Source organism: Dipodomys merriami, unplaced genomic scaffold (genome assembly GCF_024711535.1).
Source record: "Dipodomys merriami isolate MVZ:Mamm:240054 unplaced genomic scaffold, mDipMer1.0.p SCAF_50, whole genome shotgun sequence".
In the NCBI taxonomy this organism is placed as follows: domain Eukaryota; kingdom Metazoa; phylum Chordata; class Mammalia; order Rodentia; family Heteromyidae; genus Dipodomys; species Dipodomys merriami.
This window is the reverse complement of record NW_027206069.1, coordinates 8,239,116-8,263,785: the sequence shown is the minus strand read 5'-3', so window position 1 is coordinate 8,263,785 and position 24,670 is coordinate 8,239,116. Positions and strand designations below refer to the sequence as shown.

The window sequence follows — 24,670 nt, the reverse complement described above, 5'->3', positions numbered from 1 at the left end:
TTGTTAAATTACTTTAATTCAAATTTATTGACATTTTCCCCTTAGCTTGCAATATTCTCTTTTGCTGGTTTACTGTAGATACTTGATGTATTTGTTACTGTAATTGTTCTTGAGACAGATTAAAGGAAAGCATTCTACTAGATCAATAATAACCCATTGAAAATCACAAAGACTAACTTCAAATCAAAATGAATTCCCTTGGTTCCTCTTGTGTCTTAAGAGTAAATATACTGGGCTGGGAAGGTGGCTCAGTGGTAGAGTGCTTGCCTTGCATGCCTGAGGCCCTGGGTTCGATTTCTCAGCACCACATAAGCAAAAAGAAAAAAGCTGGAAGTGGCGCTGTGGCTCAAGTGGTAGAGCGCTAGCCTTGAGCTGAAGAGCTGAGGGACAGCGCCCAGGCCCAGAGTTCAGGCCCTATGACCGGACCCCCCCCCCAAAAAAAAAGAGTATATATACTACTAATTTGCATGTACCTTTCCCACACTGTGGGATATACCTGCATATTCAACTTATGAGAAATCATGTTGGCAAAATGCTTTCTTTTAAAAATAGGTTAGTTGTGGGCTGGAAGACAAAGAAATGGCAGAGGTACAGACATTGTTTTTAATTCACAGAGTCACTGTTGAGTGGCATTTTGAGTATTAGTTGAGTTAGTAATGATCTGATCACTGTGGGACCTAAAGTAGAGAAACTATTTTAGGTATCATTTTGATAGAATTCAGTAATGACACATAATGGATATCGTGTTACTTCGGTATTCTTTTGTACCCATACACAAGTGCATATTTCAGTGGCAGATTTCTCTGTGAAAGTACAGACTTTTTACTTCAACAGCAATGTAATTGTCCGCCCATTTGAGTTATAGCTTTGCACTTTGAGCAGTTCTATACAATTATAAAAGTGCTTCTTCCAAGTTCATCATTGGAACCTCTAGTTAAATGAAGACACAAAGACTTACTAAGGTTTTAGTTGTAGCTATACTGTAAAAATAAACCTGATTAAAGTACATGGATGAAAATGAATAACGAACTTTCTTAGAGAATCATACACCTGTATTTCTTTTTGAGTAAAATTAATTTGGAAGTGATTTTTTTTCATTCTGATCATAAACGTCATCACCAATCAGACATTTGAATCTGGGCTCAGATCCTGACCACCGTAGGTGGCTACTGAGCATACTGACAGTGTGCACCCACAGTGTCTTGGTCTCCACTGGGTACGGCATGTGGCAAAAGCACCTCCTGAAGCCAGATACCAGAAGTTGAACTGTTGCTTCTCATAAATCCTAGCTTACTCCCAAGGACCACCAGATGTGCAAGCATAGCTGGAAGAGCCTAGCGTGTTCAACTGTCCCTAAAGTTCTTCTAAGCCCTTTACCTCCCATGGTTCTTATGTCCATGCCCCCTGTGGCCTCTTTTGGCTGTGCAGTCTCATTTCTGTTATAGAGAAATCAATATTAATGCTGTGTCCACATAGAAGTTTTGGAACATAGTTACAAGTTGTCTGTCTGAGCTTGCAGACTTGGATGGCTTTGGAAGATAACGTTTTGAAGGAGAACTGTGCCATTTGTACCAGAAGGTTGTGTTGGGAATGTTCCTTCTTCTCATTCTATTCTTCTGTCAGATATTATTTGTGTCACTTTTAACCTACAAGATTTAGCTAAAGTCAAAGGCTTTACCATTTTAAATCTGATTTAGTATTTTTCTTTGCTTTTTCATTTTTATTTTTGGTTGGTCATGGGGCTTGAACTCTGGGCCTGAGTGCTGTTCCTGAGCTCTTCAGCTCGAGGCTAGCACTCTACCACTTGAGCCACAGTGCCACTTCCAGCTTTTTCTGTTTATGTGGTGCTGAGGAATTGAACCCAGGGCCTCATGCATGCGAGGCAAGCACTCCACCACTGAGCCACTTTCCCAGCCGAGTATTTTTCTTTTCTTATTTCATTAGAAATAAATCCAAATTAGACAAAAGACATAAGTATACCTGGATAAAATAATGGAGTTTTTTTTAGATAGTCCCATGATGTTCCCAGATATTCCTTTCTTTGCCAATTCAGAGTAAATGATCAAACAGTATCTTCTGCTTCCTGTAATAGTATTTGAGGCAAATGGAAATGACAAAATATTCACATCAAAGACTGTTGCACTTCTTGTCATGTAAAACTGAGAGCAGCTCTGCTGGCTGACCTCTTATCAACTTCCTTACTTACAGCTATATATGTTTCATGAGCAGCCACGCCACTTACAGTTGAAGACAAATAGTTGGTCTCAGAAGGCCTCTGGCTGAGAACTTCACCTTGCTGACCATTAATACTGCTTAGATTTGAGTCTAAGCAGAAATCAGCACTTTGCTCATTTCTCTTCCATTGTCCCAGAGCTCCTAATCAAGCCTCCATAATATGTTCTGTATGACCCCAGTTTATAGTTTTTGAGGGACAAAGCCTGCCTAGATTCATTTTTAGTTTTGACCCACCTAGCTTCCCCATGTCTTCTAAATAAATGAGAAAGAAGCACTATTATGGTTGAAACTTCTTCAGAGACTAAACTCTGTATAGAAAGAGTTTCACAACCCAAAGTTTGTGGGACCACTGGTAAGAGACCAAAAGAGAGAAAGTAAACAGATCATCGTTCATGGCAAACTTTGCAGACTTTATCTAACTTGCTTCCCAAAAACCATAAATAAATAGCTGAATGTCTTTTTTTTGGCGGGGGGGGGGGGGCGCGGTTGTGGGGCCTGGGCTCTGTCACTCAGCTCTTCAGCTCAAGGCTAGCGCTCTACCACTTGAGCCACAGCGCCACTTCCGGCTTTTTTCTTTTTTTGCTTATGTGGTACTGAGGAATCAAACCCAGGGCCTCATGCATGCAAGCAAGCACTTTACCACTGAGCCACCTTCCCAGATCCTGAATGTCTTATTGAGTAAGAAACACTTGTCAAATCTGTAATAAAGAAAATGAAATGATAATCTGGCAGATTCCATCCTCATTATGATCTCATCATAACTGATTAATTTCTTCATTTCATAAATTCATCGTGAGTCCTCTGGGATGCCAGACACTTGGCTAATGCTGTGTCTGTTTCATCGAGGCTGCGCTCTTCCGAAGAGCTTGTTACAGGTTGTGAAACAGATTCTTGGGTCACTCAGTCTAATGCACTGACCATGACAGTGGAAGTGTGTGAGAATTCCCACCGGCGCAGGGAGCAGGAGTTTACCTTACCTTACCTAAGGGCTTACCTTAGCACAGATGATGCCCATGAATGAAGTGGGAGGGGAAAGGCAAGACATGGAGCATCATGAAGGGAAGAAACACTTTTAGTTAGAGTGCTCACTCTAAGGATGATTTTTTTCTGTTTTGACTCTGAGTATATGCTGTAATGATAGAATTCATGAAAATCTAACAATCTGCACCAACAGGAAACTGTAGAGAAGTGCTTCAGAATGAATGGAATGACCCCAGAATAACTCAGACAATACTGACACCTTTTCTGTTTTCTTTGATTGAATGTACCATTTCCTTACCACTTACATTTCTGGGCAAAGTAAGAATGGGCATGTTCAGCTGGTTCTGGGCTGATAGGAATGAACTATTGTGACTAGGGAATCTTGTGTATTTAGGCCAGTCTATCCCAAAAGTAAACACTAATGAATTTAAGCTATGTTAATGAAATTATAAATTACTTATTACTGTCCAAGTGCTCTTAAAATAATTACCCTTTCAATTTTTTATTAGTTTATTTGTGCAGATGCTGGAACCAAACTAGCTGAGTCAACAATCCTGAGCAAGCAGATGATAGCCTGTGTACCCGGAGTAAGTCCTGACCAAATTAATTGTCTTTATTTTTCTGTTTCATGGAATAGGACATAAGAATGTAGGCTTTAGACTCACATCAGGGTTTGAGACCTACCATCACTAGCTGTGTGATGATAGGAAAATTATTGAGCCTATGCTTATTTGATTGTATGATTATTTGTTTCATTTATAGATAAGATGTAAGATGGTAAAAAGACACTATAAATTATACAGGGTTAGGACTGATTGAGAAAACACATGTAAAGTATATTAACACATGCAGCAGGTGCTGGCTAAATGTTATTTATCAAGAATGATACTCACATGTATGACTTATAGTTGGATATTCTGTTCCTCATATTCTGGAATTGTAATTAATACACAATGAAAATGTTGTTCTTAAATCCTTATCCATACTTGAGACTGTTTCTGTATGACAGATTTCTGAGGGTAGAATGACTAGATTGTGATTTTGAAAGGGTTCTTGGTAGTAGCATACAAGACACTCTGAGATAGAATTCCAGCTCTCAGCAACTTAACGCAAAAGAACTTTGTTCAAATGGGTTCACGTGGCAACCTGATTAGCAGGGGAAGGGGAGGTGCCACATAGATGCATATAGGGTTGGGTTCCTTCCAGCATATGCATCCCTTTGGGTCAATGGACAGGTTGGGAAACAGAAGTGAGTAAGGTACATGGACAGCTTTTCTGAGTCAGGGCTAGAAGTACTTGGTTCTTCTTATATCTTCTTATATCCCATTGGCTGGAACCTAGTTACCTATCCACTGTGTGCTTGGAGAAGAAAAGTTCTAGCACACTCACTGTTTCTTCATTGATCAATTCTTTAGAGCTCAGTATTTTCTACCTGTGTGATTGCTAACTAAAAAGTAGTAATACTCCTTCTATATAAAAGGTTTATCAAAATCAGTAAGTAGACAGGTGCTGGTGGCTCACACCTATAATCTTAGCTACTCAGAAGGCTGAGTTCCTTTTTAGTAACTTGTATTTCCCAAATTTTCTACAAGTGTGTATTATTTCTATAAGAAATACAACACCAAAGTCAGATACATTTTGAAGAATTGGATATTATTTATTTCATGTGTTTGAGGTTAGTATAGATTTTGAACTCCTTATTATCATTTTTCCTACTGAAATAAATATAAATATTCTGAAACCAATGGAGCTTGACTCTTCATGATTTTTCAAACACATCTAAGGTTGTAACTATGGTTTAAAAAGTTCACAAAGTGGGGGGGAAAGTTCCCAAAGGGGGGGATTGGAAATTTTGTGCCTTGTTTGATAAGTGTAGATAGTTCCTTGACAGTCCCCTGACCACAACATAGTTTCTCCTGACCATAAGGCTTTTTTTTTTATTGGATGTAGACATTATCTCTAGAGCAAAGTAGCTATGTAATTTTTGCTCTTATTTCTTGAAAATCGTGCTCAAAAAGCAAATATTGAATAATGCTCCTAGTAATTATGTTCTGACATTTGCCTAGTTGAGCTGGTATAAAATATTGCTGATGAAAGAAACAAATCCCTTTTAAGAAATTCAAGAACTGAATCTGTGCTTCTATTTGAATGATGTGTGAAAGGTCAGAGAAAATGGAATAAATCAGGGAAAATACTTTTTTTTGCACTGAAGGATTCATATTGCAAAAGCAGGAAAACAATAACCTTTTATAATTCCTTCACTTGATTTAAATTAAAAGAAGGAAACCTTAGAATGTATGAAATGCTTGGAAAACACTCTGACAGACTGCCAGCGACCTTATTTTACTGTTTGTTATCGTGTCAGAAGAGCTGACAGGCGTAACATTCTAGAAGAGAGAGGAGGCGATGTAGCTCAGTGCTGTGCAGATTTACATGAATATGGGGAAATGAGAGCCACTGGGTGAGCTAGTTAAGTATATAATGTTCCAGATTTCCTAAAAAGGTCCACAGAGGCCTTTAGCATAGTGTTCACATGACTTCAAAGACTGCCTGCTTTTGATCCACATTATATCCAGCCTGGTGTGTGGGTTCTCTCACGCAGCCTGTCAGTTTATTTTCCTTTGCTTTGCTTCTGATCCCAAATTCTCCGCATTACCCTGAGAGAGCATCTTCGTGCCATTTAGTAACTTTAAACAGAAGCGTGCTTTTTTATTTCCTATTAAAATCTTCCCAATATACTTCAAGTTATGTAAAGAAGATTACTGGTTTCTGCTTTCATTTATTCCTAGTGAACACTGGACTAGAATTCATCTATCTACTTAATAGTGTGCCTTGCGTGTATATAAAGAGAAGCTGTGTCTTGACTCCAACATAAGAATTTTTGACTCAGTAACAACAATGTGTCTCATGTATAAAGATGCACACACATGTGTGTATGTGTGTGTATAATGAGATTTAAGATTCCGATGGCAGTATTTGGTAGTGCATAGTTATGGGAATGTTAGACTTTCCCAGAGCGCTGCAGTAGTTTGGGGTGATAATAACATTAGCTAGGCTGAATCTTTGTGTATAAACCAGTTTAAAAACAGGCAAACAAAAATCACTTTGGTGACCCAGAAGAAATAGCATTTAACTCGGTCTCCTACAGGCCTCTCTTGTTTCTTTGTCCTCTCCCATAAACATCATAACAATTTTTGTCCAGACTACAAACAGATAATCACAAACTACGCTGAGAGTAGTAGAGTGAGTAGGAAATCCAGGAAATAGAATAACTCCTCCGTAAACAGTGTACCAGCCGTGTTCTCGTGTTTCAGTGTGGGACAGCAGCGATGGAGTGCATGAGGCAGTATATCAGCGAAGTGCTGGATTTCATGGCTGACATGCACACACTAACCAAACTGAAGGTAAGATGGCTTCCACACGCTCATCTCCGGTTTTTAGAGAATTAAGCGGACCATATGGGAATTCACTTCTACTTGGGTAGGTAGCTGGGATGCTGTTGATTAAACAAACCCATGACTTAAGTCTGAAGAAATGAGATCCAATTCGGCATAAAAGGAATGAAGAAAGGAAAGGAAGGCCAAACGGTATCAGCTTTGTTCACATCCTTCTTTGGCTATTTGTTCTGTTTTTACAATGTCCTTATTGTGATATCTATTACCTCCATTTTACAAATGTAGACAGAGAGACTTTGGTCAAAATCTACTGCTAAATGGTAGTCAGAACTGAATCTAAAACTGTTGTGATTCCCAATCCATTCCTTTTTACTGTGCCACAGAGTTATTTGAGGACATTGAGTTTTGATTTCCTCATTTGACTGACACCTCCCTCGCCTTATTTTACAAGGTTGTAATAAGATAACATTGGCAAAGAGATTTTCCTAAACCTTAACCCTTTGTAAGCCATTTCTCATATTATCTGAGTTTCAACTATCTCCTTTAAGAAAATATTTGAAGAAGAAGCAAAGAACAAAGTTTAATTTGCATATGGACAGAATCCCACCGAAGTTGTTGTACTTGATCAGTTTTTGGGGTGGTGGTAGAATGGATTGCTGATTTAAGTCTACTTCTGCATGACTTGACTAGAGAATGAAAAGATTAGTGGTGCTAGAGATTTGAGAGAGCCTTGGACAGAGGCAGATGAGAACAGCCAAATCTCAATCTGACACTAAATGATTCCCCTCTGATAAACAAAGAGCTCAGTGATCTCAGAGTCCAGCAGCTAAAATGATTGTTTCTTCTCTGAGATCAACTTTTAGACCCTTCTCAGTTAATCAGGGTGTTTCCGAGGTGCAACAGAGGAAAAACAACAACAACAACAACAACAACAAAAACTTAAGCCTATCGTTTCTCACCTTGTCTCAGCCCAGTCATTTCTATCATTGGTTACATACCGGTTTCTGATCACTGAATCAGGTCACCCTTGCTTAAATGACTGATGCATAAAAGGAAACAGTTATTACCAAACTTTGGAACTTGTTTTCAGATGCTTTGAAAATATTAACAATATCCATAATGGTGAAAATATTGGGTGCCATAAACATAGTCCAACTCTCTGGTTTTACATATTAGGAAACTAGCCAGAAAGATCAACGGCAAGTGGCTTATCAAAGGCCACGTGGCTGATGGGGACAGAAAGAGATGTAGAACCTAGGCCTCAAATCCCTGAACAAAGCAAGCTTTCAAAACGAATTCAGCAAATCTATACCGAGTACCAGTACAGCCTGGCACTGTTTTCAGCATTGGATTGCAGTGATGAGCAAAACAGCTAGAGTAGCTGCCCTCATTTAATTTATAGTTTAAGACTGGAGGTGTGGCTCAAATGGTAAAACACCTGCCTAGCAAGCACAGAGCCCTTTGTTCAAACTCAGTACTGCCATGAAACAAATTATAGTCCACTAGGAGGACAAATTTAATGAAGTAAAATTGTGATTTTCACAGTTGCTACAGAGAATAGGTAAGTCAGTAGCACGGACCCAGCCAGGAAGCTCAGGCAAGGCTTCCTGAGAAAGTGACACTTGACATAAAATTTAAATGATTTGGGGAAGAGAGGCAAGAGGAGCATTTCAGGCAGAGGGAAGGTGGGAGGGAAGGGACGTAGTATAGAACCAGTGTGACTGGAGCTCAGATGGATGAAGAGGAGGCTGCAGAGGCTGCAGTGGTCAGTCACTAGCACTCTATAAACCATGCTAAGAAATGTTTCTCTCTTATCCTCAGTACTACTGGAAGCCAGTGAAGCTTCAATAGGTGTGTGCTTGGCGTGCTGATCGGAGGGATAGACTCCTCACCTCCAGGTAGACGCCCGAGTGACAAAGTAATGCTTGGTTTTACAGAGCCACATGAAAACGTGCTCCCAGCCTCTGCATGAAGATACCTTTGGTGGACATCTGAAAGTTGGCCTGGCTCAGATTGCAGCTATGGAAATCTCCAGGGGCAACCACCGGGATAACAAAGCTGTGATCCGCTACCTGCCATGGCTCTATCACCCTCCTTCTGCCATGCAGCAAGGGTAAGACTTCTGGGATGAGGATAAATAAGACCACAGCAAGCCTGAGTTTCCTGAGGCCCAGTCCTCACACACGTGAATGTACTGAAGATTTCTGCGTGTGAAATAGATTGGTTAGGAAGACTAAAGTTAGGGCCCATCCCTGTATTCACTTGCTGACCCTGACCACTTCGTGATATCCTGCCTGAAAAGGAAATTTGCTCCTTTACATACGAACATCCCAATAGTCTTCATAGGCAATGAAAATTTATAAAGTTTTAACTCGGGATTTCATCTAATCACTAGGTATGAACCAATCACATCATGTTACCTGTGGGTTCAAGCCATGTAATAGGTAGCTGGAACAAAAGCCACAGTAGGGATGAAATGGAGTACAAGGAGGTGCAGGTCCCTGATCAGGGCTCTACAGGGGCTGAAGAAGAAGGGGACACACAGAGTTCCATGGGAACTCCGAGCAAGCTAGAACCTGCTGCTTTGCTTGGCATCCTTCCTGTAAAGGAAGGGATTGGAATTATAGGCAAGGAGAGCAGCAGGGTAAAATTGTTAGGGACAGGGAAATGTGTGGCTGGGTGTATGTCTGCTCTCTATTCCCATCCCTCTAAAGGATATCAGGTGCTTTCTGACAAGAAAAAAGGAAAGGATTCAGAAACAGAAGCCAGTTAGAGAGGTGACCAGATTATTGAAGAACGATTCTGCAGCTTGTGTCACCAATGGCTGCTCCTTGCTCAAGAAGCTAAGATCCAGGATTAGAGCTGAAAATAAGAGAAAGAGATAATCTGGTTGACACTGTGCCTTGGTGTTTCACAACATAATTGCCTACAAGACTGCTTTTACTTTGTTAATTCCTCCCTTCAATAGGCATTCTGTGGGCACTCAATGAAACAGAATCTATAAAAATCATCTCTAATGCTTCCTTCCTCCCAACTAGACCGAAAGAATTCATCGAGTGTGTCTCCCACATCCGTTTGCTGTCCTGGCTGCTTCTGGGTTCCCTCACGCATAATGCGGTGTGTCCCAATGCCTCCTCTCCTTGCCTCCCCATCCCTCTGGATGCAGGTTCTCATATTGCAGACCATCTCATTGTCATCCTGATTGGATTTCCAGAGCAATCAAAGGTAAGTGATTTCTGCAAGATTGGAACCATATTTATATGCATGGAAATTGCTAATGGAAGCTCTTATCAACCAATTACGTTTCTTCTGAGAAGTAAATGTACCTTATCGCTTGCCCTCCTGTAAATGTTAGAAAAGCAACTTTGGGCTAATGCTTTATTTAAAGTTGTTTATATTCCTAGACTGTCTTTTCTCCTCCTAAATTGCTTACTTTTATGAAGATAAATTATGGGGCAAGCCAGTGCTGGTTTTCCCTGGCATTTCTGTCTCCAAACAATGAGAAACAAAAGGCTAAGAATACAGGAGAATTTTATGACCAGTTTCTAGAACCAAGGATGAAATGGAGGGAAATAGCACTCTAATTCTTCTTACACTATATCTTTTCAAATCAAACCTCTGGGGATACATAGAAATACAGCACGAATGCAAGGCTAGGAAAGAGCTCAGTAAAGCACACTCTGGAATAACCTACCCAGATGGACTTTCAAACTTGTAGTGATAGATGATATGCTTAAGAGAATGAAGTAAACCTCAGGTAGGCATCGATCATGAATCTGTACATGCAAACAAGATGCCACTAACCTGCTGTACAGGGAACCAAGGGCTTTTCCCTGAGCTTAGCAAAGTCCTGGGAGGTCCTTGTGGGTTTGAGCCCGCTGAGATGTAGGCCACAGCAAGTCTACTGTGTGATAAAACAGAGCGTTCAATGTCCTGATTGACATTTGCAAAAACAGTCAGGCAGAGGCAGTTCCTGCCATTTCAACCCAGATCTCTGACTGACTCCAAGCAGCAATATTTGTAGTTTTGTGAACTTGAGAAAGTTCTTTAAACACCTCTCAGAGTGCTAGTTTTTCATCTGTAATGTAGACGAGGAGGTGACTAGGGGATAATGCAGGTCATGTTTGAAGCCTCACCATGGTCCCCGGCATGCTGGCAGTGCCCACTCAATTATGCTCCGAGTATGCTCACTGCTGCCACTTCTGCTCTGTGCCACCTCATCTGCTCCTCACTCCACTGCTCTGCAGAGGCTGCTGTCCACCCCACTGCACAGATGAGGAAACATCTGAGAGTGCGGTAGAATGATGATTCCTCCTACTAGTTTAGGGACGGAAATGTCAAGTTTCATAAAAGAGCAAGGGAGAGTGGGTAGATTTGCTCTGCAAGTTAAGGCACCCTCTCTTGGAAAAGATGCTCTGTTCCCCGGGCACACTCACACTGACAGAAGAGCAGATCTTTTTATACGTGATGATCCCAGAGCTTGTAATTGAGATAACTCCTCTTTGCTTTGGCCATGCACCTGGACAAGGCCACAGCATGCAACAGTGCCCTGTCGTCCTCCTTTCCAGACCTCTGTGCTCCACATGTGCTCCCTGTTCCATGCATTCATCTTTGCCCAGCTCTGGACGGTGTACTGTGAACAAAGTGCTGTGGCTACGAATGTCCAAAACCAGAATGAGTTCAGCTTCACAGCTATCCTCACAGCACTGGAGTTTTGGAGTAGAGTGACACCCAGCATCCTTCAGCTAATGGCACACAACAAAGTGGTGAGTTCATGGAGTTCTAGAGAACAGAATCTCACTCCTGGCCGCTCATCCTGTCTGTTCTTTGTTATCTAAGTTGTAAAGACTTGTATAAATCAGTGATCCTGTTATAAGCTATTCTACTTGCTAAAAATTTTGGTTGAAAACAAAACAGACAACAGTTCAGAGGATCTGCTGCGCATAATGGTGCTAGAAAGGTGACTGTAGTTTCCAGAATACTTGAAAGTTGCGAAGAGTAACATTTTTAGTATTTTATCAAAAAGGAAAAAGGTAATGTATATGTTAAGTAGCTTGGTGTAACCATTCTACAATCTATACATGTATCAAAGCATGATCTTGTAGAACATAAATATTTGAATATCCTAAAACATGTAAAAAGCAGGCAATTTTTTTTCTGCCTAGTGCCAAATGAACTTATATAAAATTTCTACCTTGGAGTGGTTTGGTGCTACAAGATCAAAGATTTAGAAGGGAGATCCTTCTCATGTTTAGATCGAAATACAATTTTCTAAAACTTCAGCTATTAGATCCTCTTCTCTGTGGTAGGTTGAGCACACATTGATTTCAGAATGCATCCTACTCAAGGCTTAAGTTCTGAAAAGAACCATGCCTTTTTATGTTACTCTGTAAACATTCTTCCAACTGCTCCCTAGTTGTCAAAATTGTTTTAATGTTGATGGCTAGCCAAGAAAGAAGCCATTTCAAACCACTGAAAAACATCTGGGGAACGGTTAGCCTGAGCCCACTTCATTGAAGGAACTTGGACTGCCAGCTGGAGGCAGAGGGATAAACAATTTACGAGTCCTCTGTTTGATTGCTACTTGGAGGAGGACTCTCAGCAGAGTGGGCAGCAGCCAGGGCTGTAGTTCCTGGGGCACATTTGTGGAGTTCTTATCTGTAAGGAATCAGGAACCTGGAACACATCAGTGAGAATCGAATATGCCCTGGAAGGTATTTGGAGTGTGAGTAATTTTTAAATTATTTTTATTGTTATGATAAAGGTGCTGTACAGAGGGATTACAGTTATGTAAGTCAGGTAATGAGTGCATTTCTTTTCGGACAATGCTACTGCTTCCCTAGAGTGTGAGGTTTCAATTGACTGGCTATTCATCTCAGAAATATTTTCTTTGAACTCTAATTAGGAAGGGAGTCTATATTTCCTTTAATGAAGTGTTCTCTCCTCCCTCCCAGCCCCCCCAACCCCCCCCCCGCCATTTCCCCTGTCCCCCCCCTGGTGTGAATCCCTCTTACTCCAGTCACAATCCCAGCCCTAGAAGAGCACTTGCTTTAGTGAAGCAAATGTTGCTGTCTTTTAGAGAGATGTTTTGATTCTATGGAAAGGAAGTTTATATGAAAATTTTAGGGCTCATAAATAGTCCTGGCTGCTTTGGAGATAGTCTTATACCAACAATGATCTCCTTTAAATTGTTATTGATATCCAAATGTTAAAGATAAATATGTTGTAAGTGAATTTCTTACAGACAATGTTTCAGGTGATTTTTTAATTAATTTTGCTCTGAAAGTGCTGTTAGATCATATTAGCCATTAAATCTCCCTAGAGTATTTAAAATCCAACCTTAGGGATTTCCAATCATTGTACATTTGGACTCTTTTGAGCATGGCTGCTTTGTTCTATAAGGAATAAAATCTCAGAGGCAGTACGTGAAGCACCCATGTCCTATGAAAAAGCAGTAGGCAGGACCAACGTGGTAGTAACTAAGCCCAAAAGGTGTTCTGGTTGAGGATGAAGGAAACCAAGCCGTTTATCTCTTGACATGAGTCACGCCCAAGTTTGCTTGGCAGCCCTGAGCCGATTGATGATGAAAGGAGGAAAATTACGAAACCCAGAGAGCCTTAAAGAGTTCCGTTTCTGGTTTTAGGTTTAGAGGAGAAGTCCCCACTCCCTATAGTCTTCTCTGACATTGTGCAGATGGACCTCCTAGGATCAGCCCTCAGCGGCTATGAGGAGGGCAACATGTCAGCATCACTGAGCCTGGAACTGACTTTCGTGTTTGTTGTTTCAGATGGTAGAAATGGTGTGTCTCCATGTGATTAGTTTAATGGAGGCATTACAGGAATGCAATTCAACCATTTTTGTCAAGGTAGGAAAACCTTACAATTATTATAGACCATTTTGTACTGCTAAGAGCAAATGTGGATTTATTTTGTCTGTGTATTCTGAATAGAAAATTAAAGTGAATTCAGTCCTCAAGTGGAAGATTCTATATAACAAACTTTCTTCCAAATGGGTATTGTGTTATTTCTGCTCTTGCTGTGTGTGCCCTTATGACCGACTCGACCATGGCAGATGATGACAGCATAGCACACAGGAATTTAGGTATCACTGGGAAGCAGTGACCTGAAAATGTGCTTGTGGTAAGAGAAATTGTTTGGTGGTAACTCACTCTGCAAAAGATACCTGGAAAAGTAAGGGAAATAGTCTGCAATTGTTTCATCTGGTATTTGGTGCTTTTATTTAAGATAATCTAGTTTAAAATGTATTTATTTATTTTTATTTGTTTGTTTTTATGTATGACACTGAGCCTTAAACTCAGGGCCTCGTGGTCTCAGTTTTTCACTCAAGGCTGGTGTTCTCTTTCTTCCTAAAGTATTCTTTTAAATCAGCATGAAGTATGTGAAAATAATTCAGGCGCTTGTCCTCTATAAGGGACATCAGAAACACACTAGGGTAGTATCGAATTGAAGCGTAAAGGAGAGCTTTGTCTCCCACTGCCTTTGTCTTTCTAGCTCTTCCTGCTTCTGCTTTGCTTCCTGTCATCCCACTAGTTTTAGCTCTTTGGTTACTTTGCCTTTCTCTTCTCGAGCCTTTCCTTCTGTACCTACCAGTTCTACAGAGTCTCTTGTCTTCCACACTGTCATCAGCTCCTCCCGCCAGGCATCTATTTGCATCAATTTTATAAGTTGGTATTTCACTTCTTGGGGTAACTCCACACTTAGTTAAAGAAATTGCCATGTCAACTCACACTCTGTTGAAAATAGCAGCCCATTTTCAGTGAACACTTGACTTTTATCAGGATGGTGCAAGGTAATTGGTACCAGTAGGAGAGGCACAAAAGTATAGCAAAAGTCTTCACTGCAGAAGAAACTATATGGTTAGCAGCTGGCTGACAATACTGATTTTACTTTTTTACAGCTCTTTCAAGGTATAATTTATGTATGTTAATTGGACATATAAGTTATACAGTCTGACATACGTTACTTTCATGAAGTCATCATGGCAATCAAGCGAGTGAACCTGTCTTTCACCTCCAAACATTTCCTTATGCCAACTTCTCCTTTTCGTTACCTCTTCCTGTCCCGGGCAGTTATTGTTCTGCTTAGTTTTCACTTATTAGAATTTTCTGTAACTAGATTCATACCATGCCTAAGTTTTCCTGCCTTGTTTCTCACATTATCATAGTTTTGAAATTAATTCATGTCATTACATATATCAGTTGATCTTTTTAAAATTTTGCACAGTATTCTATTATATGGATAGTCTACATTTTATTAGCTCATCAATTAATGGCTATCAGAAATATTTCTAGTTCAGGGCTATTATGAATAAAGCTGCTGTGAAGTTATATATAAATCTTTATGTATGTGTTCGCTTTTGTGTCTATTGAGTAAATACCTAGAAATTTGGTCTATGTATTGGTACTATTTAACTTTTTAAGGAATTGGCAAACTATTTTCCATAATGATTGTGCTCTGTTTCATTGACACTGGCATTGTATGAACAACTCAGTTTCTCCACACCTATGTGAGAGCAATTGATACTGTCAATTTTTATTAGTCTGTATTAATTGTACCCAATACTGAGTTTCATTCTGACATTTTCATACATGCATATATCATACAGTATAGCCAATCTTTCATATTTAACAAATGTGTAATGATCATACGGTTTTAAATTGTGTTTCCCTGTTGATTAGTGATATTAAGCATCATTTTGTTTCCTTATTTTCTGACTATACACCTGTTTGGTGAACTGTCTGTCAATTTCCTCATTTTTTTCCTTGAATTAGGTTTTTTCTTATTAAATTTTGAGATTTTCCTTATAGTTGAATTTTGACAATCTTTTGCCAGACACATGATCTGGAAATGCTTTTTTCTTTGTGTTGTTTTTCCATTATTATCCCAGCAGTACTTAGAGAAGGGTAGAAGTTCTTGATTTTATTAAAATCATTTATCAATTTTTATTGATAATTTTGATGTTGTATTTTTTAATCTTACTAGCCTCAGATTCACAACCCTCCTGCCTCAACTTTCCTAGTGCTGTCTTAGTGTCCTAATACTCAGCATTTTTGTGCTTTCTTCTAGGTGTTATCTATGTTTTCTTCTGAGTTTTTAAGTCTATGATCCATTTTAAGTTAACTTTTCTATATGGTATAAGATATGGCTTGAGGGCTGGGAGGGTGGCTCAGTGGTAGTAGAGTGCTTGCCTTGCATGCATGAGGCCCTGGATTTGATTCCTTTAGCACTACATAAGCATAAAAAGCCAGAAGTGGCACTGTGGCTGAAGTGGTAGAGCATTAGCCTTGAGCTGAAGGGCTGAGGGACAGCGCCCAGGCCCAGAGTTCAGGCCCCACAATCAATATATATATATATATATATATATATATATATATATATATATATATATATATATATATATAGCTTGAGAGTTTTTGTGTGCATATAGATATACAATTTATATATATATATATGTATATATATAGCTTGAGAGTTTTTGTGTGCATATAGATATACAATTATTCCTATATCAATGTTAAAAATATTGTTCTTCCTTCATCAAATTGCCTTTACACTTTTGTAAAAATCAATTGATTATAGTTGTATGGTTTTATATCTAGATTCTAAATTTTATTCTACTTACTACACCATTGAAATTACTATAGCTTTATGAAATACTTCAAAATCAGTGAAATTTAAATTCATAAAGTTTTTTGGCTTTTACAGCCTTTGCATATCTAGATTTTTTTTGTTTTTCAGAGACAGGGTCTGACCATGTATCTCAGGCTAGCCTTGAACTTGTGATCCTCTGCTTTGTCTCTTGATTGCTGGGATTACAAATGTGAACCACTACACCTGATGATTTCTAAATAAATTGTAAATCAGTGTGTCAATTTCTATAAAAAAAAAAAACTGCTAGGAATTTTGTCGTTATTGCAATGAAGCTTAATGCTGAGGAAAATTGCTATCTTAACAATATGGAGTTTTCTGACCTGTAGACATACTGTATCTCTCCATTTATTTCTGCTTTCTTTATTCTCAGAGGTACTTTTCAGTTTCCAAAACTGTTGTATCATACTTCTGTCAAATTTATCCTCATGTACCACTGGATAGGAGTGGTGAGAAACCTTTGTTTGTTTCTGGTCTTAGGATGAAAACATTTAGTTTTACATCCTTTACTGCAAATGTTACCTGATAGTTTTCCATAGATGACTTTTATCAGATTGAGAAAGCTTCTGTTTCATTCCTGTTGTGCTAGGAAGTTTTCCTTCAGGTATGTTTTATAAGGTTTGTCAAATATTTTTTATAAACCCACCAAGAAGGTCATTTGACTTTGTTGATTGTTAATATGTGAGTTTTGTTGTTTGACTTTTGAATGGTATACCATACCATATTTGTATACCATACATGTATACCATGTATACCATACATACATGTATACCATATTTGGCCATAGTGTTTTACCCTTTTTATATCTTACTAAATTCAACTTGCTGGTTTTCTTTAGAATGTTCTTACTTGGTGTTCATGAATATTGAACTGTAATTTTCTCTTTTTTTGGTAATATTTGGTTTTGGTACTAGGGTAATGATGACCTCATAGAGTGAGTTGGGAAATATCCCTCTTACATTGAAAAGGTTTGTATAAAATTGTCTTACCCTCAAATATTTGGTAGAATTCATTAGTGGAGCTATCTGAACACAGAATTCTTATGGCAGAATGATTTTCAAATTACAAGAGGTTGTGACTCAGGTGGTTGAACTCCTGCACAAGGCCACGAGTTCAAACCCCAGTATTGTTGATAGACTACATACATATATGCATAAACAGATTTAATTTTGAAATAAATATAGGGCTGTTCAAGTATTTGTTTATTCTTGAGTGAGCTTTGGTAATTTGTCCATTTCATCAAAATAGCCAATTTCATTAACATCAAGTTGTTGCTAATATATCTGTTATACTTTTAGTATTTGTAGAATCATAATCATGTCACCTCTTTAATTCTTGATCTTGGTCATATGTGACTTTATTTTTTTTCTCATCTGTCTGATAAGAGATTTCTCAGCTAGGCTCTGGTGGCTTATACCTATAATCCTAGCTACTCAGGAGGCTGAGATCTGAGGATGGCAGTTCAAAGCCAACCCTGGGCAGGAAAATCTGTAAGACTCTGAGGTTCAAAGTGGTAGAACGCTAACCTTGAGCAAAAGAGCTCGGACAGCACCCAGGCCCTGAGTTCAAGCCCCACAACCAACAACAACTACAACAAAAAAGATTTCTCAGTTTTTAATTTAAAACAAAATCTTACTAATTTGTCTCTATTGTTTTCTGTTTAATTGACTTCTGCTTTTTATTATTGTATTCCTGTGTGTGTGCGTGCCGGTCTTGGGCGCTGTCCCTGAACTTCTGGATCAGCGCCCGTCATGCCTTTTGTTCTTGAGTTTGCTGAGATTTGGGTTTGTGGAGTTATAGTTTTCATTGGATTTGAAGATCATCAGCCATTTTTTCCACATCATCTTAACAGTGTCTTATTCATCATGTCCAGTCTTTCCTCTTCCTTCTTGATCTTACTGAAAATAGGTTTAGAAGCTTTTAATTTCTTGCCTACTAATTCGATGTCATTTTTGGTCTCTTCTTCTTGATAGATTTTTATTCTCACCACTGGTCACAGTTTCATATCTTTGTACATGTCTGGATTTGTGTTTATTTAATTCTCCCATTGTGAACTTGATTTTCTTAAGTGCTGTGTAGTTTTGTATTCATACAGATACTTTCAAGTATCTGTCTTCAGTGACATGGTTAAATTACTTACAAATATTTAAGTATTTTTGAAGCTTACATTCCGTCTTGTCAGTCCAGCTTGGGGCAGCATTTTTAGGGCTAATACTTCTTCACTAGTTTCACCACCCTGATGAGTGCTCTACCTGTTCTGTTTTCACTCTGATTGGAACATAAGTTGTTCTGTGTGACCACCAAGGATTTTTTTTCCTGCAATCATTTTGCATTATGGATCTTTTTCCTTCACTGCTGTATAGTTTTCTTACCTATGAGATATGTTCAGTATTCAGCAGACAGCTCAAGGTGAAAGCCTTTGAGAATCTGCAAGGTGCTTTCCCTGTGCGCAAAGATCTCTCCTCCCCTCCCTCTCTGCAGCTCTGTCCTCTCCAATTTGCCCCACAAACTCTAGCCTTGGAACCCAGCTACCGCTCACCTGAGAATGATTCCCAGGCTGCATCTGGGTCTCCCCGCTCTGTGCTGCTGCCTGAATAACCCACCCCCCCAACCAATGAGCCAGGAGAATTGCAGGTCTTGCTTTGTTTGTTTCCTTTCCCTCCACCCTCTGTTGCCTGATGCTCAATATCTGAAAATCATTGTTTCAGATAGTTTGTCTGCATTTTTAGTTGTGCCAAGCAGGAGGGGAAGCCTGGCCTTTGTGGGTCAAAGAGAAAATTCAACCATAACATCTAGTTTTAGGCACTGCCACAGGCAGGAGCAAGATGAAGCAGAAGATTTGTCAATCAAGCAGGAAATTTGTCTTTATTTTATAGTATACAGACCAAAATAAGAATAAAATTATCACTTTCATTTTGGCATAAAATAGCCTATTTGTAATGTCTCTCTGTATTCTGGATCTTGTTTCTGGAGAAGGATGTTTTAAAAAAAGACTTTATCATAACACTATTAAGCCCCAAATTACATCTAATACTTACTGACAGAAGCCACTAGCAAAAGGGAAGTAAAACAATTGTTATTTAGTAAGTCAAGGTAACATTCCTGAAATAAGATGACTGCTGGGTTATATAACGCTGTCCGTGGTGATGAACTTTAACAAGATAGCTTTGGTCATGGGTTTGCAAATCAGACCCGGAGGGTCCCCTGCAGTGTATTTTAGGCTCGTGCGGTCACATGGTGCATCGGTCCTCCCATTGCTTTCTTTATGCAGCCTTCATTCCGCCCAGGTGTCAGCACTAAAACAGGTGTCCCTGTGGAGTAAAATGGTAGGATGTACATAAGAATACTAAAGTTCTGAGAAGTACTGAAATCAAACAGAATTTCCAAACTTGGAAGATGATTACCCCCCCCATTAAAATCACCAAACTATATTTTTATGGAAAATGTTCCATCTGTCCATCCTTCTGGATTTACAAGGCCACTGATACTATATTCCCAAGGACTGAATGCGACCAAGAGACAGAGGGGAACTACTCCCCACCCCCATAAAAAAGCCACTCCGGAGGAACAGCTGAGAAAAAAGTCACCTCAGCAGGGACTTGGTGTGCGTCTGTGAGCGTGCCTGTGCGTCTGTCTGTGAGCGTGCCTGTGCGTCTGTCTGTGAGCGTGCCTGTGCGTCTGTCTGTGAGCGTGCCTGTGCGTCTGTCTGTGAGCGTGCCTGTGCGTCTGTCTGTGAGCGTGCCTGTGCGTCTGTCTGTGAGCGTGCCTGTGTGTCTGTGAGCGTGCCTGTGTGTCTGTCTGTGAGCGTGCCTGTGTGTCTGTCTGTGAGCGTGCCTGTGCGTCTGTGAGCGTGCCTGTGTGTCTGTCTGTGACCGTGCCTGTGTGTCTGTCTGTGACCGTGCCTGTGCGTCTGTGAGCGTGCCTGTGCGTCTGTGAGCGTGCCTGTGCGTCTGTCTGTGAGCGTGCCTGTGCGTCTGTCTGTGAGCGTGCCTGTGTGTCTGTGAGCGTGCCTGTGTGTCTGTGAGCGTGCCTGTGTGTCTGTGAACGTGCCTGTGTGTCTGTCTGTGAGCGTGCCTGTGTGTCTGTCTGTGAGCGTGCCTGTGTGTCTGTGAGCGTGCCTGTGTGTCTGTGAACGTACATGTGCGTCTGTGAGCGTGCCTGTGTGTCTGTCTGTGAGTGTGCCTGTGTGTCTGTCTGTGAGCGTGCCTGTGTGTCTGTCTGTGAGCGTGCCTGTGCGTCTGTGAGCGTGCCTGTGTGTCTGTCTGTGACCGTGCCTGTGTGTCTGTGAGCGTGCCTGTGTGTCTGTGAGTGTGCCTGTGCGTCTGTCTGTGAGCGTGCCTGTGCGTCTGTCTGTGAGCGTGCCTGTGCGTCTGTGAGCGTGCCTATGCGTCTGTGAGCGTGCCTGTGTGTCTGTGAGTGTGCCTGTGTGTGAGTGTGCCTGTGCGTCTGTGAACGTGCCTATGCGTCTGTGAGCGTGCCTGTGTGTCTGTGAGCGTGCCTGTGCGTCTGTCTGTGAGCGTGCCTGTGCGTCTGTCTGTGAGCGTGCCTGTGCGTCTGTGAGCGTGCCTGTGCGTCTGTGAGCGTGCCTGTGCGTCTGTGAGCGTGCCTGTGTGTCTGTGAGCATGCCTGTGCGTCTGTGAGCGTGCCAGTGTGTCTGAGCGTGCCTGTGTGTCTGTGAGCGTGCCTGTGTGTCTGTCTGTGAGCGTGCCTGTGTGTCTGTGAGCGTGCCTGTGTGTCTGTGAGCGTGCCTGTGCGTCTGTCTGTGAGCGTGCCTGTGCGTGCGTCTGTGAGCGTGCCTGTGCGTCTGTCTGTGAGCGTGCCTGTGTGTCTGTGAGCATGCCTGTGCGTCTGTGAATGTGCCTGTGTGTCTGTGAGCGTGCCTGTGCGTCTGTGAATGTGCCTGTGTGTCTGTGAGCGTGCCTGTGTGTCTGTGAGCGTGCCTGTGCGTCTGTCTGTGAGCGTGCCTGTGTGTCTGTCTGTGAGCGTGCCTGTGTGTCTGTGAGCGTGCCTGTGCGTCTGTGAATGTGCCTGTCTACCAGCGTCTGGTTCCATCTCCCGGTAGTTCTCCTTCCCAGGAGACCCCAGCGCCTGTCTCTTTCAATCTGTCCCTGAGGCATTCTGCTCCTTGTCCAGTTACATTCCCTTCATGACCACAGGCAGGAGAGGCACATCCCACTCAGAGCCTCGACTCTAAAGAACTCATGGAAGTAGTGCTAGCTCAAGAAAATGAGACTTTAATGAAATAAATACACATTTAATTTCCTATGCTCAGAAGCTTTCAAGAACAATCAGTCATTTACTCGAAAGTGTGTATTTCAGGCTTATTAACTTCCAAATGCCACCGGGATCCCGGTGGGGTTTGGCGTGATAACAGGTAGCTGCTCAGCAGGCCACATCCTCTTGCGGTGTTAAAGGCTTCAGTGTGTCCTGTGCTCGCTGCAGCCAGGGTAGCTTATGCGGGAGAGGAGAACAGCAATAACGAGGCTTCTGTCTTTCTCCACACAGCTGATACCTATGTGGTTGCCAATGATTCAGTCAAATATCAAGGTAAGTCCCCTCTGGGCAGGTTGGAAGCTCAGTTTCCTCCAGAGAACGTCCAGAATTCAGCAGGATTATTGATGCTGACTCCCTGTGGAGGTGAAGGAGTTTAGCCTGCTCCTTGTCTTAGAGGACTGATGATGCAGGGGCACGGGGGGGGGGGAGCAGGGGAGGGGCCTGCAGGCAGAGGCACGGCTGCAGGAGCCTCAGTCCCACTGGGTTGATGAGGACGCAGCGGAGAGGTGTATCCCGGGGTGGAGCGGAGTCCACTGATGAAAACTCAGGGCCCACAGCTGCCATTCTACTCTCTAGAGAATACCCTGGAGTCTAGTCCTAGGTATAGCAAGTATGGTTCCTGGCCGCTAATGGTGATGGGTTCTTTTCAAGGATGAGAAGAACTTGATTAAGAAAGGAAAACAGGGCTGGGAAGGTGGCTCAGTGGTAGAGTTTGCCTTGCATGCATAAGGCCCTGGGTTCGATTCCTCAGCACCACATAAGCAGAAAAAAAAAGCTAAGACTGCCCTTTGTCTGCGGCCAGCGGTCTAGGTGACAGAGGAGAGGATGGCAGCTCTCCTGAAAGGTTTCTTCCCTGAGTTGGGGAGTGATGTCAGGGGAAGGCAGGGGGTGCGGACTCCTCTGACCTGGACCTCCAGGTGGCCGTCGGGTCGGCCGTGTTGCAGCACCGGGGCTGTCTGAAGCCGCGGGCAGGGCAGAGGCAGCGGGCGGCCAAGCAGCTCTCCTGGTGTGTGTTCTCTGTGAAAAATGAGTTGCCTGTCCTCCCACTGGAACCATTTGCAGTTGCTTGCTGCGCTGTTTCCCTGCTAGGTGGGAGCCTGTGGCAGTTTCACATTGCACCTACTGCGGAGAGGAAGCTGAGAGAACTTGATGGGAAGCTAGGGGGAAAAAAGCAATTAGAATGCAGTGAGGCTGGGTGCTGATGACTCATGCTTGGAATTCTAGCTGCTCAGGAGGCTGAGATCGGAGGGCAGCAGTTTGAAGCCAGCTCAGCCAGGAAATGCTGAGAAACTCTTATCTCCAATGAACCACTAAAAAACCAGAAGTAGAGCTGTGGCTCAAGTGGTAGATCACTAGTCGACAGTGCCCAGGCCCTGAGTTCAAGCCCCAGGACTGAGATGACCCCTCTCCCCCGCCTCCCTTACCCCACCCACCACCAGCCCTCCTGCAAAAAACAAAACACACCAAAAAGCAGTGAGCACTCACTGCGTGCAAAGTTCTTTTCTAAACACATACTAGCTCCTTTTACAAACACCTCAGAGTAGGTACCACTCTCCCACACTACCCATTAGGACAACCTGGCATAGACAGAGGATGAATCTTTTTTTTTTTCAGAGGTGCCCATAGAGAAGCCAGGATTGGAACCTGGGAGCAGAGTCCTAGCATTTACCCACTACACGAAGCCCATGTGCTGAATATGAATAGTTGCTGGGGATAAGAAGTAAATGTGTCAGTCCAGATGCTGGCATGTCGGTATCCTGTCCCTGTTGAAATGAGTCAGTCATTATAACAGGCACATGGTTGTTTGGATGGAGCTGGGCCACGTGATTCTAGAAACATAGGATGAGCCCCTGGGCAGTGGCACTGGAACACCCTTGGCCCAGGATTGGGTTACTAAACTAGCAGCCTGTCTACTGCCACGGCCCCTTCACCCTCCCTGGGCTAGCCTGAGCTTTGGAAGAAAGGAACTAAACGCTCTGCCTTTTCTTAACAGCACCTATCGGCAGGCCTTCAGCTTCGCCTCCAGGCCATTCAGAACAACGTGAACCACCACAGCCTAAGGACGCTGCCCGGCTCGGGCCAGAGCACTGCTGGCCTGGCTGCTCTCCGCAAATGGCTGCAGTGCACTCAGTTCAAAATGGCCCAAGTGGAAATCCAGTCCTCGGAAGCAGCCTCTCAATTCTATCCTCTATGAGTGGACTCCTCGGCTCTCAGTGTCAACACTCTGGTTTAGCAATAATGGGTTTAAAAACAAACAATTTGATCCAAGCAGGTTGGGGAACATATTGGTACTGTATATTCTCTTTCTAGTTTAGTAAAAGACGTGCAAAGGCCGGAGAGGGCCACCAACGAAGCTTTCTTGCTACACATATTTCTGATGACTCCTTGGGCTATCGATTAAGTGTTTCCTTACATTATTTTTTAAAAACCAAATCATTTTTCTTTAACTAACTTCTATTTTTTTTAAAGAAAAAAAAATAGACTGGTGGGTACTCACAGAAAAGTTGTATAAGTCCCCCTGTTGCTATTTTTGATGATAGAGAATAAATAGGGTTTTTGAAACCTTTGTAGTGTTTTTTCTTAAAATCTACTCTTGGCAATGCAATAAAAATACATGTAAATATATATGTATATATATGTGTATATATATATATATATATATATATATATATATATATATATATATATATATATATATGGAAAACAACAACAACCCGTCACCATAAGCCAGTGACATCTGACTGGAGCTTTTTGTCATTATCCCGGGAAAGTGGCAGCTTGCAAGGAACATTACAAAGTGCACTTAGAAATAGGGTGGCTAAACTGTGCCAATTGCTTTCTTTGTTTTCTAATATCACTTTCCAAAACTGTCCAGTAAGTCTTATTATTTTTAAAACTAGTTTTTCAACTCATTCGTTCTAGGCTGTACTTTCTTGGAAGCTTTATGATACTAGTTTAGTTTTGTGGATAATAAACTTTATTCTTTTGTTAATACTTGTATACAACTCGATTTAAAACTGTAGATTGCAGACTAGACCAGGCAAGTCCCTGGCCGGCACAGACCACCATACCAGGAGTTAAGTTTTAATACTGTAAGAGCACCAAGATTTATCAGCA

The 24,670-nt window shown here is 41.6% G+C and overlaps 1 protein-coding gene across 8 annotated transcripts in view; it reads left to right on the top strand.

The window, feature by feature from the left end:
• Positions 1-24,115, top strand: part of Unc79 (unc-79 homolog, NALCN channel complex subunit) — a 238,323-nt gene extending 214,208 nt beyond the window's left edge. For all 8 annotated transcript variants that reach the window (XM_069997680.1, XM_069997681.1, XM_069997678.1 and 5 more), the window contains 8 exons: positions 3,726-3,803; positions 6,531-6,620; positions 8,549-8,724; positions 9,650-9,836; positions 11,180-11,377; positions 13,399-13,476; positions 21,785-21,826; positions 23,547-24,115. In XM_069997680.1, the coding sequence (XP_069853781.1) occupies positions 3,726-3,803; positions 6,531-6,620; positions 8,549-8,724; positions 9,650-9,836; positions 11,180-11,377; positions 13,399-13,476; positions 21,785-21,826; positions 23,547-23,747 (1,050 nt within the window). In that variant the 3' untranslated portion in view covers positions 23,748-24,115. The remainder of the gene's footprint in view (positions 1-3,725; positions 3,804-6,530; positions 6,621-8,548; positions 8,725-9,649; positions 9,837-11,179; positions 11,378-13,398; positions 13,477-21,784; positions 21,827-23,546) is intronic.
• The last annotated feature ends 555 nt before the right edge of the window (positions 24,116-24,670 follow it).